Below are 13,382 nucleotides of genomic sequence, written 5' to 3'. Positions count from 1 at the left end.
GTCACCCCATCATGTGGGTGGTTTACAAGTAAACTGCCCCACCCCCCGCCCCACTAAATTTGATTTCTTCTTTCATGGTGGATGTGCCACATGTCATTTTAAAAATCATCTAAATTAAGTGTTACTTTTTTCTTTGAGGTTCTTTTTTTTTTTCTTTCTGTAATTTATTTGGCTGCGCTGGTTCTTTGCAGCTGCAGTGCTTGGGCTTCTCATTGTGGTGGCTTCTCTTGATGCTGAGCATGGGCTCTAGGGTGCTGGCTTCAGTGGTTGTGGAGCACAGGATTCATTGCTCTGCATGAGGCATGTGCTGTCTTCCCTGACCAGGGATCGAACCTGTGCCCCCTGCATGAGCAGGCAGATTCCTAAGCACTGGAGTACCAGGGAAATTCCTAGATTAAACATTACTGTTTTTAAAAGCAAAGAATTATATATAGTGTAAATCTAATCATGACTCCCATGTCTAAGTATCACAGTGCTTAGCCAGTGGACTTGAGGTTTTCAGTGTAGCCCTTGAGGTTCTTCCCAATGTCTCTCCAGGTGCATCTCTCTACTTTCTTTCATGTGTTTTGTACTTTTCCTTCCAGGTTCCTAGGAAACAACCCAGATGCCGTGTGCCTGATCTGTGTACTCACATTCTAATCTCCCAGTAGAACGATTTCTCGGTTTTCTCTTCCTTTTGACCTCCTCTCTTCACTTCTTCCATAAAGCCTTCCTTATTTCACTTATCACTTTCATATGTCAACTCTTCCATATCATATTATATCATAATTGTGTATCTGTGTTTGAAGGAAGAATTTGTTTTCTTGCATATGGTTGGTACTTCATAACTGTTTTGTGAATTAATCAATGACTTAAGATGGGTAAGAGTTGGAATTTTATAAGAATTGTTTTTTTATTCTTTATTAGTCGAATTATTTGAAAACATTGGCTTTTTTGTGGATTTTTTCAAGTAGTGAACCTGGCATGCCCAGGAAGGAAATAGAGAAAGAACAATGACAAATGGACACCAGAAGAATGTGTGATTGCACCAGTATTTGAAAAGACCAATTCACTGACTGATGGTCTGCTGCACGTGAACGATGACAGCATTTTAAGGAAGGTGGATCAAGATGACAGCAGGTAACATGGACAAATTCTTTATTTCTAGGGGAAGAAATATTAGCACTGAATACTTCTGGAAATAGAGCAGCATAATATAGCATATCGGCCAAGAGAAGAGAATCCTCAACTCTACTGGATGAACACAGCGGAAAGGTGAAGGAGAGGATCCGAGCTTTTGGCCGGAAGTTGTTTCAGTAAAGAGTCCACTTGGAAGCTGGACTGCAGTGAACACACGTAAACAGCTCCGTAGGGAGTATTTCCTGGGCCAGAAATGGACACCTGGATGGTAACTGAGGAGGAATGTGGAGTTGAAAGGAGTTTCTTGTTTCATGTTGAGAGGGGAGCTTGTAGAGTGTGTATGCTTTTGGAAATGAGCCAGCGGAGGAAGTGTCTATTGAGTTTAATCTTATTTGCATTTCCAATATTTGAAAGCTTATTGATTGTATGACATAATCTTTAAACTATTACAATAAATTAATTGTACATTATTTTTATTGTACATGATTATTATGTACAAATGTACTCCTGTTCATATGTAGTTTTTGGTAAGGGCTCGTTCATTGGCTCTGAAGTGTAATATTCTTATGTAAACAAATATGTAGATGATTACTTAAGTTAATTCTATCATACATACATTTAAAAAAATTATATAATCATGAATTTACAAATGCTTAGGTTATACTGAATAGGATTTAATCATTCCTTGTTGATTCTAGTTGATAGTATCATCGTGGGTAGCTATGATTTTGTAAGGTACTCTGAAACATCACATCATATTAACTTCATAGTTGTTTATAGCTTGCAGGGAAAAAAGGAGTTTTGTTTATTTTATTTATTTATTTTCAATAGAAACAATAGAAAATTTGTTTATTTTCAATAGAAACAATTCACAATCTTTTACAGTTTATTACTTTGGATGATAAAGATCTAAATGACAAAAACCATGCTTTCTGTACTAAAAGTGTCCTTAACACATATTATGTGCTCAGTAAGTGTATGTCAGATGCATAAAGAATCAGCAGAATGGTTGAATGAATGTGTATTGGTGAATTTCTTTACAAAAAACAAATCTTTATTGAAAGTAGATTTCCAATATTGCCTACATCTAGTCTTTTTGTTTGTTAGAAATATGTTTTTAAGATTCAGAATTATCATTTGTAGTTATAGCTAGACATGAAATAATAATATAGATTCATTTGGTATCATATTACTTAAAAAGACTTTTCAATATCACTTTCTCAGCATATTTTGGAACAGCAGCGTTCAGGCCAGATTCCCTGGGTTTGAATTCTGGGCTCTTGGTGAACTGCTGTGTGGTCCTGGGCACGTTCCTCAGCCTTTCTTTGCTCCATCTCTTCCTATCTAAAGGGTCTAATATATTACCTCTCTCCCAGAATGATCGTGAGGATTAAAATGCATAATATGCATAGCCGTTGCATAATAAGCCCTCAAAAACCTAATATCATGGTGATAAAAAATGGGTTTCTTTCTTATAAGGACTTAGGGAATACTTCCGAGATAGGTTTTATTGCCATAAAAGTTAGTTCTTATTAAAAATGACAACTGCAAAAAAAACCCTGGTAAACTGCTTCTATCATATAACGCAAGTAATGTTAGGTTTTTTCTTTTCCTTTAATCTAAATTTAATGTTTTATTAATATTACAGATATATTTTCTTTGTCCTTTAATGCTACTCTTTTTTATTGTTTCATCCTTTTATAGAAATTACTTATGAATACAAATATGTTATATAAAAAATCAGTTAGGTATTGTTTATATTTTTGAGTTATTAAATTTTAGCCTGAAAAGAATCATTTTTTTTTTTTTAGGCCTGCAAGGAAAACAGCATATGAAAAGAAGAAGGTAAAGTAAAAAAAAAAAAAAAACAAATTAACTTTAAAATATATTATCCTCTAAAAAATAGTTTGTAAAAGGAATAGTGGCAACATAGAAAATCTTCCTTTGTTGAAGAGACATTTACTTTGAAAACATAATTTAGAAACTCTGTTGATAAAGTTATCCTGTTGATAAAAACCTGTTCTTTTAAGAAGCCTCTGCTTTTGCTTTGATTAAGATATTTATCACCTTTGTACACTTGGTATATTTTATACATATTTTAAGGACATTGTGAAACAGTATTATTTATGTGTAGGTCAAAGACCAAATTAATTACGTGAATGACCTTGATGACTTAACTCAGTCATCTGAAAGTGCTTCCGAGGATGGCGACATGCTTTACTCTAAAAATTCCCCCTTGCCATCTGGCAGGTGGCTGAGGGTCGTGGACCCCCTCCCTCTGTGCCCGTCAGCCCTCAGTCCACCTGCCCCATGAACAGCTCAGAGCTGGCTCCAGCTTTCCCAGCTGGGTTCTCCCTCACAGTAGAGTCCTCAAGGACACGTGTGTTTAACTGGCGTCCTCGCGAAGTGCAGGAATGTCCCCCGTGGATTTTTCCAGCAGTTGGTAGAAACCAGACACTCTTGAAGTTGATTGTCCTTCTTTCTGCAGAGCTCTCAGTGGCATCTCAGAGCAGAGAAACTCACTCCCCCACCCAATGTCCCTCTCCAACACGGACGGGGTCCCATCCCTGAGGTCCTAGCAGCAGATCTCCCACAACGAAAAGCTCTCGGGAAGAGCTTGGGAAAGTGCTATTTGTAATTCAAATCCATTTGTCTACAGCAGTCAGGTAGGGACACACCATGGCCTCATCCAAGGAGAGGCCTTTAATATTTTCCATAGGAATTAATCTCAAAAAAATCTCGAAGGAGCAGGCACCCTGACTGTGGTTTAGGCCAGGCGGACCGCGTGTGCTCCCCCGTCGACTGCGCTGCGCACATGTCCTTGTGCTCTGCGGGGAGCGTGTGCGTCCCTCCTCGCCCGCGTCACCTCCGGTGTCTCAGTCAGAGTCCGCCCCGGCTCCACTCTCGTTTCTGTAACCAGTGCCCTGTCAATGGCCTTTTCACATCGTTTACAGTTTTTCAGTTTGTAAAAACTGCAACATCAGGGTCTGTGGGCAGCATGGCGGCGGCATCGAGCGGCGAGAAGGAGAAGGAGCGGCCGGGCGGCGGCTTAGGAGATGTCGGCGGTAATAGCACGCGAGAGCGGCTGCTGTCAGCGCTGGAAGATCTGGAGGTCTTGTCGAGAGAACTTACAGAAATGCTGGCAATTTCGAGAAACCAAAAGTTGCTACAGTCTGGAGAGGAGAACCAGGTCCTGGAGTTGTTAATTCACAGAGATGGGGAATTTCAGGAGCTAATGAAATTGGCACTTAATCAGGGAAAAATCCATCATGAAATGCAAGTTTTAGAAAAAGAAGTAGAAAAGAGAGACAGTGATATTCAGCAACTACAAAAACAGCTAAAGGAAGCAGAACAGATACTGGCAACAGCTGTTTACCAAGCAAAAGAAAAACTCAAGTCAATAGAAAAAGCAAGAAAAGGTGCTATTTCCTCTGAAGAAATAATTAAGTATGCACATAGGATTAGTGCAAGTAATGCTGTGTGTGCCCCACTGACCTGGGTCCCACGGGACCCACGGAGACCATACCCAACTGATTTGGAGATGAGAAGTGGATTACTGGGTCAGATGAACAATCCTTCCACTAATGGAGTAAATGGTCATCTCCCAGGGGACGCACTTGCAGCGGGCAGACTGCCAGATGTCCTTGCTCCACAGTATTCCTGGCAGTCAAATGACATGGCGATGAACATGTTGCCACCAAACCACAGTCATGACTTTCTGTTGAAACCTCCAGGGCACAACAAAGAAAACGAGGATGATGTAGAGGTTCTGTCAACGGACTCCTCAAGCAGCAGCAGTGACTCTGATTAGAAACCGTAAGATGAAAAGCACACAGAATTGAATACTATAGAAATCTGTTTCTTAAATGGCAATGTGGAAAGCTAGCCAGGTGATGTTGGCTGTAGAATTGTTCTGCCCATTAAAAATCATAGTGGACTTTTTTTTTTAAAGCCAAAAATTAGGTTTCAGTTCTAAACCACTAGGTTAATACTTAAAGAAAAATCACACTTTACTGTTGGGGTAAAGCTTTTTCAGTTCAATGCTGTCTTACCTTGTTCTGTTCCAATTGTGTTGGACTTGTGCATAGTACTGGAAATAAGATTTGAGGGAAATGACCTATGTACCTATCATTAGTAGGCCTCCTGCTGTTATTTAGAAAAGCATAAACAAGAGCAGCTGACCACTCAGTGTGCATTATATAACAGAAACCCTCATCTGAAAGTAAAGGCTATTACTTTTTATCACAGGAAGAGGAGACATCATCTCAATTTATACTCTTTGTAATTATTGTATTTTTTGTAAATAAACTAATTTTTGTTTGTAAAAAAAAAAAAACCTGCAACATCAGTTGTAAAAATACTTTTGTACACTTTAAAAAATTGTTTCTTTGGAATAAACTTATAAAAGTCCCCTCCCACCAAGGAAAAAAAAGTAAAAAAAAACTTGCTACTAACAGTAGCTGTGCTGGTATTTAGTAGTGATTTCCCTTCCTTGATCATTAGGTTAATTTACCACTTCCACTGAAGGTAAGGAGGAAAAGTACAGGCAGTTCAGAGACCATACTTTGGAAGTCATTCTTGCACAGCTGAGAAAATGAACCCTCTGCTCTGTGTAGTGTCCTCCTTCAGTACAAGGGACTTTTGAAAACAGTGATAGATATGCCATAGTATACATCTAGTGATAATTATGTTTCTCATTGTATTCCCCCATGTTACTATTTTAAACAATATGAAGAGATAATGAAAGTTACTGCAGCAGAAAACAATCTCATGATTTTCTAAGAGCTCTCTAAATTTTACCTTTTTTACCATTAGTGTATGTACCATGAATGAAATAGGAGGATTAGTTTGTGTTGATATGTTTGTACTAGAGAAGTGACTGTGGTTTGATGTAAGAGGCCTAGTAGAGGCAGAAGACCTGGTGAAAAGCCTGCAGCTTACTTCCATAGTTTTAACTTCTTCCTTTCCAGAATCATTATCGCTAATGAGTTAATTGATGTTTGTAGAAGTGCTTAAACAGTTGTCAATAGGTATAAGTCTGTAATTGCCTACTAAAATGTTAGAGAGGTAGCATTTTCTCAAGAAAACAATTTCTTTACAAAATATAATCTATTTAAATATATACAGAGCTAAAGCTCTTGCTGTGAAGTAGCTGTGTAGGAGCTATCAGATGCAGTGTTTTTAAAGGTAGCGAGTGGTGGTGTTTATTGAATCACAGTTGATTTACAATATTGCATCAGTTTCAGGTATACAGCACAGTGATTCAGACCTATATGTGTATGTGTGTGTATATTACGTAAATGGGGCTTCCCTGCCGGCTCAGACTGTAAAGAATCCACGCGCAAAGCAGGAGACCTGGGTTCGATCCTTGGGTTGGGAAGATCCCCTGGAGAAGAAAATGGCGCCCTCTCCAGTATGCTTGCTTGGGGAATTCCATGGACAGAGGCGCCTGGCGGGCTACAGTCTGTGGCGTTGCAAAGAGTTGGACATGACTGAGTGAATATCACACACACACACACACACATATTCCTTTTCAGATTCTTCTTGTAGAATGTTAAGTGTAGTTCCTAATGTTGTGCTGCTACTGCTAAGTCACTTTAGTCGTGTCCGACTCTGTGCGACCCCATCCCTGGGATTCTCCAGGCAAGAACCCTGGAGTGGGTCGCCATTTCCTTCTCCAGTGCATAAAAGTGAAAAGTGAAAGTAAAGTCTCTCAGTCATGTCCGACTCTTCGCGACCCCATGGGCTGCAGCCCACCAGGCTCCTCCGTCCATGGGATTTTCCAGGCAAGAGTACTGGAGTGGGGTGCCATTGCCTTCTCCGTAATGTTGTACAGTAGATCCTATTGGTTATTTTATATACACTTGTCTGTATATAATGGTATATGTTAAACCCAACCTCCTTATTTATCCCTTCCCCTACCCTCCTTTCCCCCATGGTGACCATAAGTTTGTTTTCTATGTTTGTGAGTCTCTTTCTGTTTGGTAAATAAATTCAGTTTAGATTCCAGACATATTAGCAGTATGGTATACTATTTGTCTTTGTCTGACTTACCTCACATAGTGTGATAATGTCTAGGTCCACCTCTGTTGATGCATATTGCATTATTTCATTCTTTTTCATGGCTATGTAGTTTTCCATTGTATAAATATTCCACATCAGGTGCAAGTTTTAAGTGTACTCAAATCTATAAATCTTTTATTTTACGCCTTCTGGGTTCGCTGTGGTTCAGAGAAAAGCCTTTTCAGTTCTGAGCTTCTTGAAAAGTCGCTTGGAATGTCTTTCTCCTTTCATGGATTCATTGTCTTCAATTAAGTTTTTGAACCTTTGGAAGTTTCTGCTTGTATGAAGTTTGAGGTTTGTATCAAACCTTTATTTTTCTGTTTGGAGAGCCACTTGTTGTAGTCTTTTTATTGTATAAACATACAGGTTAGTGTTTCATTTCGGAGGAAATAATGAAATGTCATTTTACTGAGTACTAACTACAAGTTTCCTTTCTTTCACTTAGGTTTCTGATAGTGGTAGAAAAGCCAAAGGTCTGTTACGCAGATACCACATGCTGCAGGATGAAATAGCCAGCCTAAGACTGGAAATAGATGCAATAAAAAATCAGAATTGGGAAAATGAGAAGAAATATTCTGAGGATATTGAAAATCTTCAACAGGCAATGAAATCGACAGAGGAAATATTCACACAGACTATATTCCAGTATACTGGTCAGCTTACTGTTCTGGGAGCTGAGAATACAATGCTCAACTCTGAGCTGGAGAGCAATAGACAAAGCAGACACAGACGGGAGACAAAAGTGGAATCCTACCGTTCTGGACTGGCTGCTGCCATTCACGATCATGAGCAAGGTCAGACATCACAGAGAGACCTGGAACTTGCCTTCCAGAAAGCACACGATGAGAGGTTATGCTTGCAGGACCAAATGAAGTGCCATGTGACTAAGCTGAACAGTAACAGGGAGACGGCTTCCCAGCAACTTCCTAAAGTGGAAAGTAAATTCAATAAGCTAAAAATGAAGCCGCATCAGACGAGAGATGATCTCAGAGGAAAGACTTTGAAGTTAGAATGTGTCCAGAGAGACCTACGCCAAGCAGAGTGTCAAAAGCAGGAAATTGAACACATGGATCAGAATGAACAAGGCAAAGTGAATGAAAACCTTGGAAAGCAGGAATCCTTAGAGGAGAGATTATCTCAACTCCAGAGTGAAAATATGTTGCTCCGACAGCACCTGGATGATGCACAAAACAAAGCTGACAGTAAAGAGAAGACAGTCATTAGCATCCAAGACCATTTTCAGCAGATGGTGAGAAAACTTCATGCTGAAAGTGAGAAACAGCGTCTGATGCTGGAGGAAAGAAACAAGGAGTTAATCAACAAATGCAATCATTTAGAAGAGAGAACGTGTCAGTATGAAAATGAGGAAGCAGAAGGAAAAGTAAGTATCCAGATGGAGAAATAATTCTCAGACTTCCTGAAAGAAAATTCAAAATGATTCTTGATTCTGGCTAAATGGTGAATCTAATTGAGTGAAAAAATACACAGGCTGTGAATATATGATCTCTAAACAAGCCTAAAAGTACATCTTGTATCCAGCAAATAAAAATTAGACCCAGAAGATGCTTCACTTTGAGTGGAGACATCATGTCACTTGTGAAATGTTAAGAGCTTAAGTTCTAAATTTTTAATATAGACAGGTTTTAGTAATTTAATCTTTTACTATTAAGATAATAATTTTAATCTTTATGTTACCACATGTCGGTATAATGATGAAGCAGATAAAAGAAACGCTCATACCTAAAATGAATATTCTGAAATTAAGCTTCAGTTACATGGGTTACCTTGACAGTCAATTCCATGTTTCCCAGATGCTATCACTTATATATAGTAGCTTGGTTTCAGTAGCTTATCATACCTTTTTGTCATACTTGTTGGTATAATTTTAATTTTATTCATGTAAATTTGAATTAGCTTGGAAAACATTTCAGTCTTGAATCATTTAGTCTTATGGCCCCTCAACTCTTTAAAGAGTTGTCATTAAATTGAGAATTCATTGACAAGTCATTGAAATATTCTTGTCATTAAATCATAATTTGGGACTCAGGTGGTGAGCTTTAACCAAGCTCTTCTTGTTTTAATCTTCCCACTATTTATGCTATTAACTTAGGATATGTTTACAAACAATTTACTCATAATTCTCATTTTAAGGATCAATTACTGTCATTTGAATACCAGATTGTCCAGTAAAAATGAAGGGTGGCAGGACTTGAGAGCAGCAGGAATGGAGGGAGTCAGAGAGCGGGCGGTAGGGCCTGCGGCCCAGAGGCAGGTGGAGGCCAGGCTGTCGAGGCTCCCTGAGGGCCATGGGAGCAACCTCATTTGCAGATTGTATTTTTCTTCTGTGTTGGAGTGTAGTTGGTTTATACTTCTGCGTCAGTTTCGGGTGCCCAGCGTGGTGGTGCAGTCACACACGTATCCATTCTCTCCCAGGTCCTCTCCCAGGCAGGTGACTGCAGGGCACTGAGCAGAGCCCCCGTGCTCCGCAGGGGCGCCTGGTGGTCAGCCACGGGCAGAGGCGGGGGGCAGGGGGAGATTATCATAGTCTGGGATTAACATAGACACACCACCAGATATCAGACAGATAAGCCCCAAGGGAATGGCCTCATTTTTCTGCTGGGATAGGAATCTGTTGGCAAGATCTGAGCACTGGTTGCAATATGTGAAGATGTCTGAAGTTAACCAAAGCCTCTAATAAAGAAAGAGGGAAAATGTTCCACAGGGTGGAATTTTTCACCACTTCTTGCACATTCACACTCATTTCTTTCTGGTTGTGAGGTGGTGAAGCTCTGCAGATTTATTGGGAGGGGTAGGGCATGGACAGTGGGTCTGCATCTTCTGTCTGAGTAACTTAATATCAGGAAGGCAGAGGGTGGCCCCTTCTGTGTCTGTAACCAGATTCAGTGAGGAGGCAAAAGAAGGTGAGTTGCTGTGTATGGTCGTGGTTTTCTTTTCTTTTCTTTTTTTTTTTTGCGAGTTACGTTTTATTTGGGGCAGAATGAGAACTGCAGCCCTGGAGGCAGCATCTCAGATAGCCCTGAGAGACTGTTCCAAAGCGGCAGTGGGGGAAGGTCAATATATGAGGTTTTGGTGAAGGGGGAGTTCAATACCATGAAGCACTCACTTTACAAGAGGTTTTTTGTTAGTCATGAGGGTCTGATGTCACCATGAAGGCATTTAGTGCTTCTCTAGACATGAGGAGAGATGCAAGGATTGAGACCATGAAATCTGTTCCTAATAACATCCAACTATCTAAAGACCTGCCCCATCAGATTCCCTGGAGCACAGAGTGCCTCACTCCACCCTGACCTCCCTCAGGGACTGTTGAAGGTCAACAGCTATAACAGCATGGGGTTCAATCTCCATAAAGGCAGATGGCAAATGCCTTTGTTGTTCAGTCTTTGGCAATGCTCTCGGTCAGGCCAGTTTGACCCGGCCCCCTTGTGGTCATAAATCCGACCGTACTTTGGGGGGCATTTCATGACCATTTTGTCCCGCGTTGTTGGGCAGGCTCATTCCCAGTTCTGAAGAAAGTTTTTGTTGATAGGCCACTCGGTGTGCTATTACTGGACTAGGTTTTAATAGTCAAAGGTCTCTGGTCATGGTTTTCAAAGTCCGTATGTTGGAGTTACCTATTATTAACACAACGTCATAGTAAAGTGATTTGATAAACTCAGTGACAGAGAATCTTATTAGGCAGATATGAGACAACTTCGGCAAGAACTGGCTGATGGCCTCAAAAAGTGGTCTATGTCGGAGGCTGCACGGGAAGGCATGGCACGTAGCTGTGCCAACTTAGAAGATGAGATACAGGATTTAAAGAGCAAGTTCCGTCAACTCCCAAGTCAGGTACGTGTGAAAGTAAATGTGTCGACAGTTAATGTATAGGATAAAGTGTTTTAGGACACTCATTTTCATAGCTTTCTTTTGTATTCTCATTACAAGTAATTTACTACAGTTTTATTTATCTTTAGAATGCACTCATTTCTTAGACTCTGACTTTCATTCTGCCATTTGCATTATATATTATTTACTTATGTTATTTACTCTTAGGAAAGTGGAGAAATGTGCATCATTGTTCACAGAAGTTGAGAGACTTTTTTTTCTATTGAACAATATTTTTTTTTTAGTGATAGCTGTATTACCGTGATGAAGCAAGCCAGATAAAATCAGAGGATAATGTTTAATGGAAGTTTCCGGAAAATTATCATTTCTCATCTTCCCTTTGGTGAATGGCTGTAGAGTTCTGTATATATTTATTTCGTGAATTTCAGAATAACTTGTGCAGAAAGGGTATTATACAAACCAGTTGAATATAGGCATTGCCTTCTTTTCTATGTATTTTAGATATATTGTAAAAGCAAGGAGGTACTCAGATGGAGTATAGTATGTACATGCAAAATAATTAAGAACATTATCTAGATCGTGCCTTTGGATTTTTTAAAAAGCTCTTGAGATATAATTGACATATCATATAATTCACCCATTCCAAGTGTGTAGTTCAGTATCTCTTAGTCTAGAGAGGTGTCACCTGTGAGCACAGTCAATTTGAGAGCATTTCCATCACCCCCCAAAAGAAACCCTGCATCCCTTAGCCACCACCTACGGCCCCCTCCTCTCCCTCAGCCCCAGGCATCCCCCAATCTAATATCCGTCTGTGTGGACGTGCCTCTTCTGGGTAGTTCACATAAATGGAATCACACAGTGTGTGATCCTTTGTGGTTAACTTTTCCCATTTGATGTCATGTTTTCGCTCTTCATCCATGTTATAACACGTTATCAGTTCTTCCATTTCTGTGGATTGTCAAACAAGAAACAGTACGTGGCTAAGCCATTTATCCATTCATAAGCTGATGGAGATTTGGGTTGTTTCCACTTTGCGGCTACAAATAATCCTGCTGTGAGCACTGACTTACACATTTCTGGATGGACATGTTTTTATTTCCCTGTGGTTGGATTTTATCCTCAGAGTTCACTGGCTGATTTCTCCTTTTCTTGCCTTTGTTCAGACTGTCCTTTCTGTCTTGACAGTTTCTATTCCTCTTGGGTAGTCCTCCATTTATTCAGACCTGGTGCCCAGTCTGTCCCCCTCCAGAGCTTTCCTGACTGTCCAGTTCTCACTGAGCCTTTTCTCTTCAGCCCTGTCATCTAGTCTGTGAAGTACAGTATAGCCCTTCATTTTGCATTGCCATTTTTTTCATGAGGGGGAATCTTGTCTAAGTATACATTAGTCTAACAGGGAGTATTTCTTAATATGCAGAGCACTTGTCTTGCATAAATGGAAAATAGTTTAGCTTAACAGTTGTTAAGATACAACTAGGAACTTCATCCATACCAATAATTTCTTCTTGGAGATGCTGGTATAGTAAAACTTTTATTAAAATGTATTTAAAGTAATTAACTGTAAAATTGAAAGTGCTTAGTCTAATAGAGAATTGTTCAATTAAATGCTCATTTTCCCCCCCTGACTCAGGAAGTAAAGTGTAAATTTGGGTTCCTTCATTATGCAGCCAGAAGTGGGATTTATGGATATCTAGCCTTTCAGGCCTCTATGGATTTCTAACCTTCCCAGCCTCAGTTTCTGGGGATGGCTTCTCTGATATCCATACCTGGTAACCTTAATTTTCTCATCCGAGTACTTGCTAGACATTACCAGTCGCTGGGAATGAATTGATTCAGAACTTTGATTTAGCAGTCGGGTAATGTTTCCATGGCAGTGACTTCACCCTTGCTCTGACGGTCAGGTAATGTTCTGTACCACTCTGTTCGGGAGGTGCTATTTGCATATTAAGTGGTGGTCATTGTCCACTGAGTAGGACAGAGAGGAAGTAAGTTACCAATTATTGTAAGTGGAGAAGAGTACTGAAGTCCTCGTTGGTTAGTGGAGTCAGTGAACGTTTTTCAAGTATTGGACACGTGTGTTCTGGGCCTCATGCCTCCCCCTTCCTGCCCCCTTGCAACGGTATGGAGAGTGAGTTCACTGTGACTTGTGTAGAAGACCACTTCCGTTGTCATGCCGTCTGCCTGAAATACCAAATTGGTTTACAGGTAAAATACAGCGACCATAATGACGCCAATTACAAACAGCTCTTACTGTGTGCCACGTCCTCTTCTCAATACATTATGTATAGTCCCCAGTTTAATCTTCCCAGCATCCCACTGAGGTTGATGCTACCATTATCTCCATTTTCTGGATGGAG

General features: G+C 40.0%; 3 protein-coding genes across 9 annotated transcripts in view; all 3 read left to right on the top strand.

The window, feature by feature from the left end:
- LOC122447860 (ankyrin repeat domain-containing protein 26-like) overlaps positions 1-13,382 on the top strand; it is a 578,892-nt gene that overhangs the window by 652 nt on the left and 564,858 nt on the right. For all 6 annotated transcript variants that reach the window (XM_043478569.1, XM_043478570.1, XM_043478567.1 and 3 more), the window contains exons 2-5: positions 1,148-1,254; positions 2,931-2,964; positions 7,628-8,563; positions 10,879-11,031. In XM_043478569.1, coding sequence (XP_043334504.1) covers positions 1,238-1,254; positions 2,931-2,964; positions 7,628-8,563; positions 10,879-11,031 — 1,140 coding nt within the window. In that variant the 5' untranslated portion in view covers positions 1,148-1,237. The remainder of the gene's footprint in view (positions 1-1,147; positions 1,255-2,930; positions 2,965-7,627; positions 8,564-10,878; positions 11,032-13,382) is intronic.
- Positions 1-13,382, top strand: part of LOC122447855 (ankyrin repeat domain-containing protein 26-like) — a 933,540-nt gene that overhangs the window by 896,243 nt on the left and 23,915 nt on the right. The gene's annotated exons all lie outside the window — the stretch shown is intronic.
- LOC122447875 (mediator of RNA polymerase II transcription subunit 4-like) lies at positions 4,078-5,455 on the top strand. The gene has a single exon (XM_043478606.1). It carries the CDS (start codon positions 4,118-4,120, stop codon positions 4,928-4,930), a length of 813 nt encoding a protein of 270 aa, XP_043334541.1. The 5' UTR covers positions 4,078-4,117; the 3' UTR covers positions 4,931-5,455.

The sequence above is a fragment of the Cervus canadensis genome, chromosome 10 (assembly GCF_019320065.1).
Source record: "Cervus canadensis isolate Bull #8, Minnesota chromosome 10, ASM1932006v1, whole genome shotgun sequence".
NCBI classification, from domain to species: domain Eukaryota; kingdom Metazoa; phylum Chordata; class Mammalia; order Artiodactyla; family Cervidae; genus Cervus; species Cervus canadensis.
The sequence above is the reverse complement of the archived record's forward strand: the minus strand, read 5'-3'. Positions and strand labels throughout refer to the sequence as shown.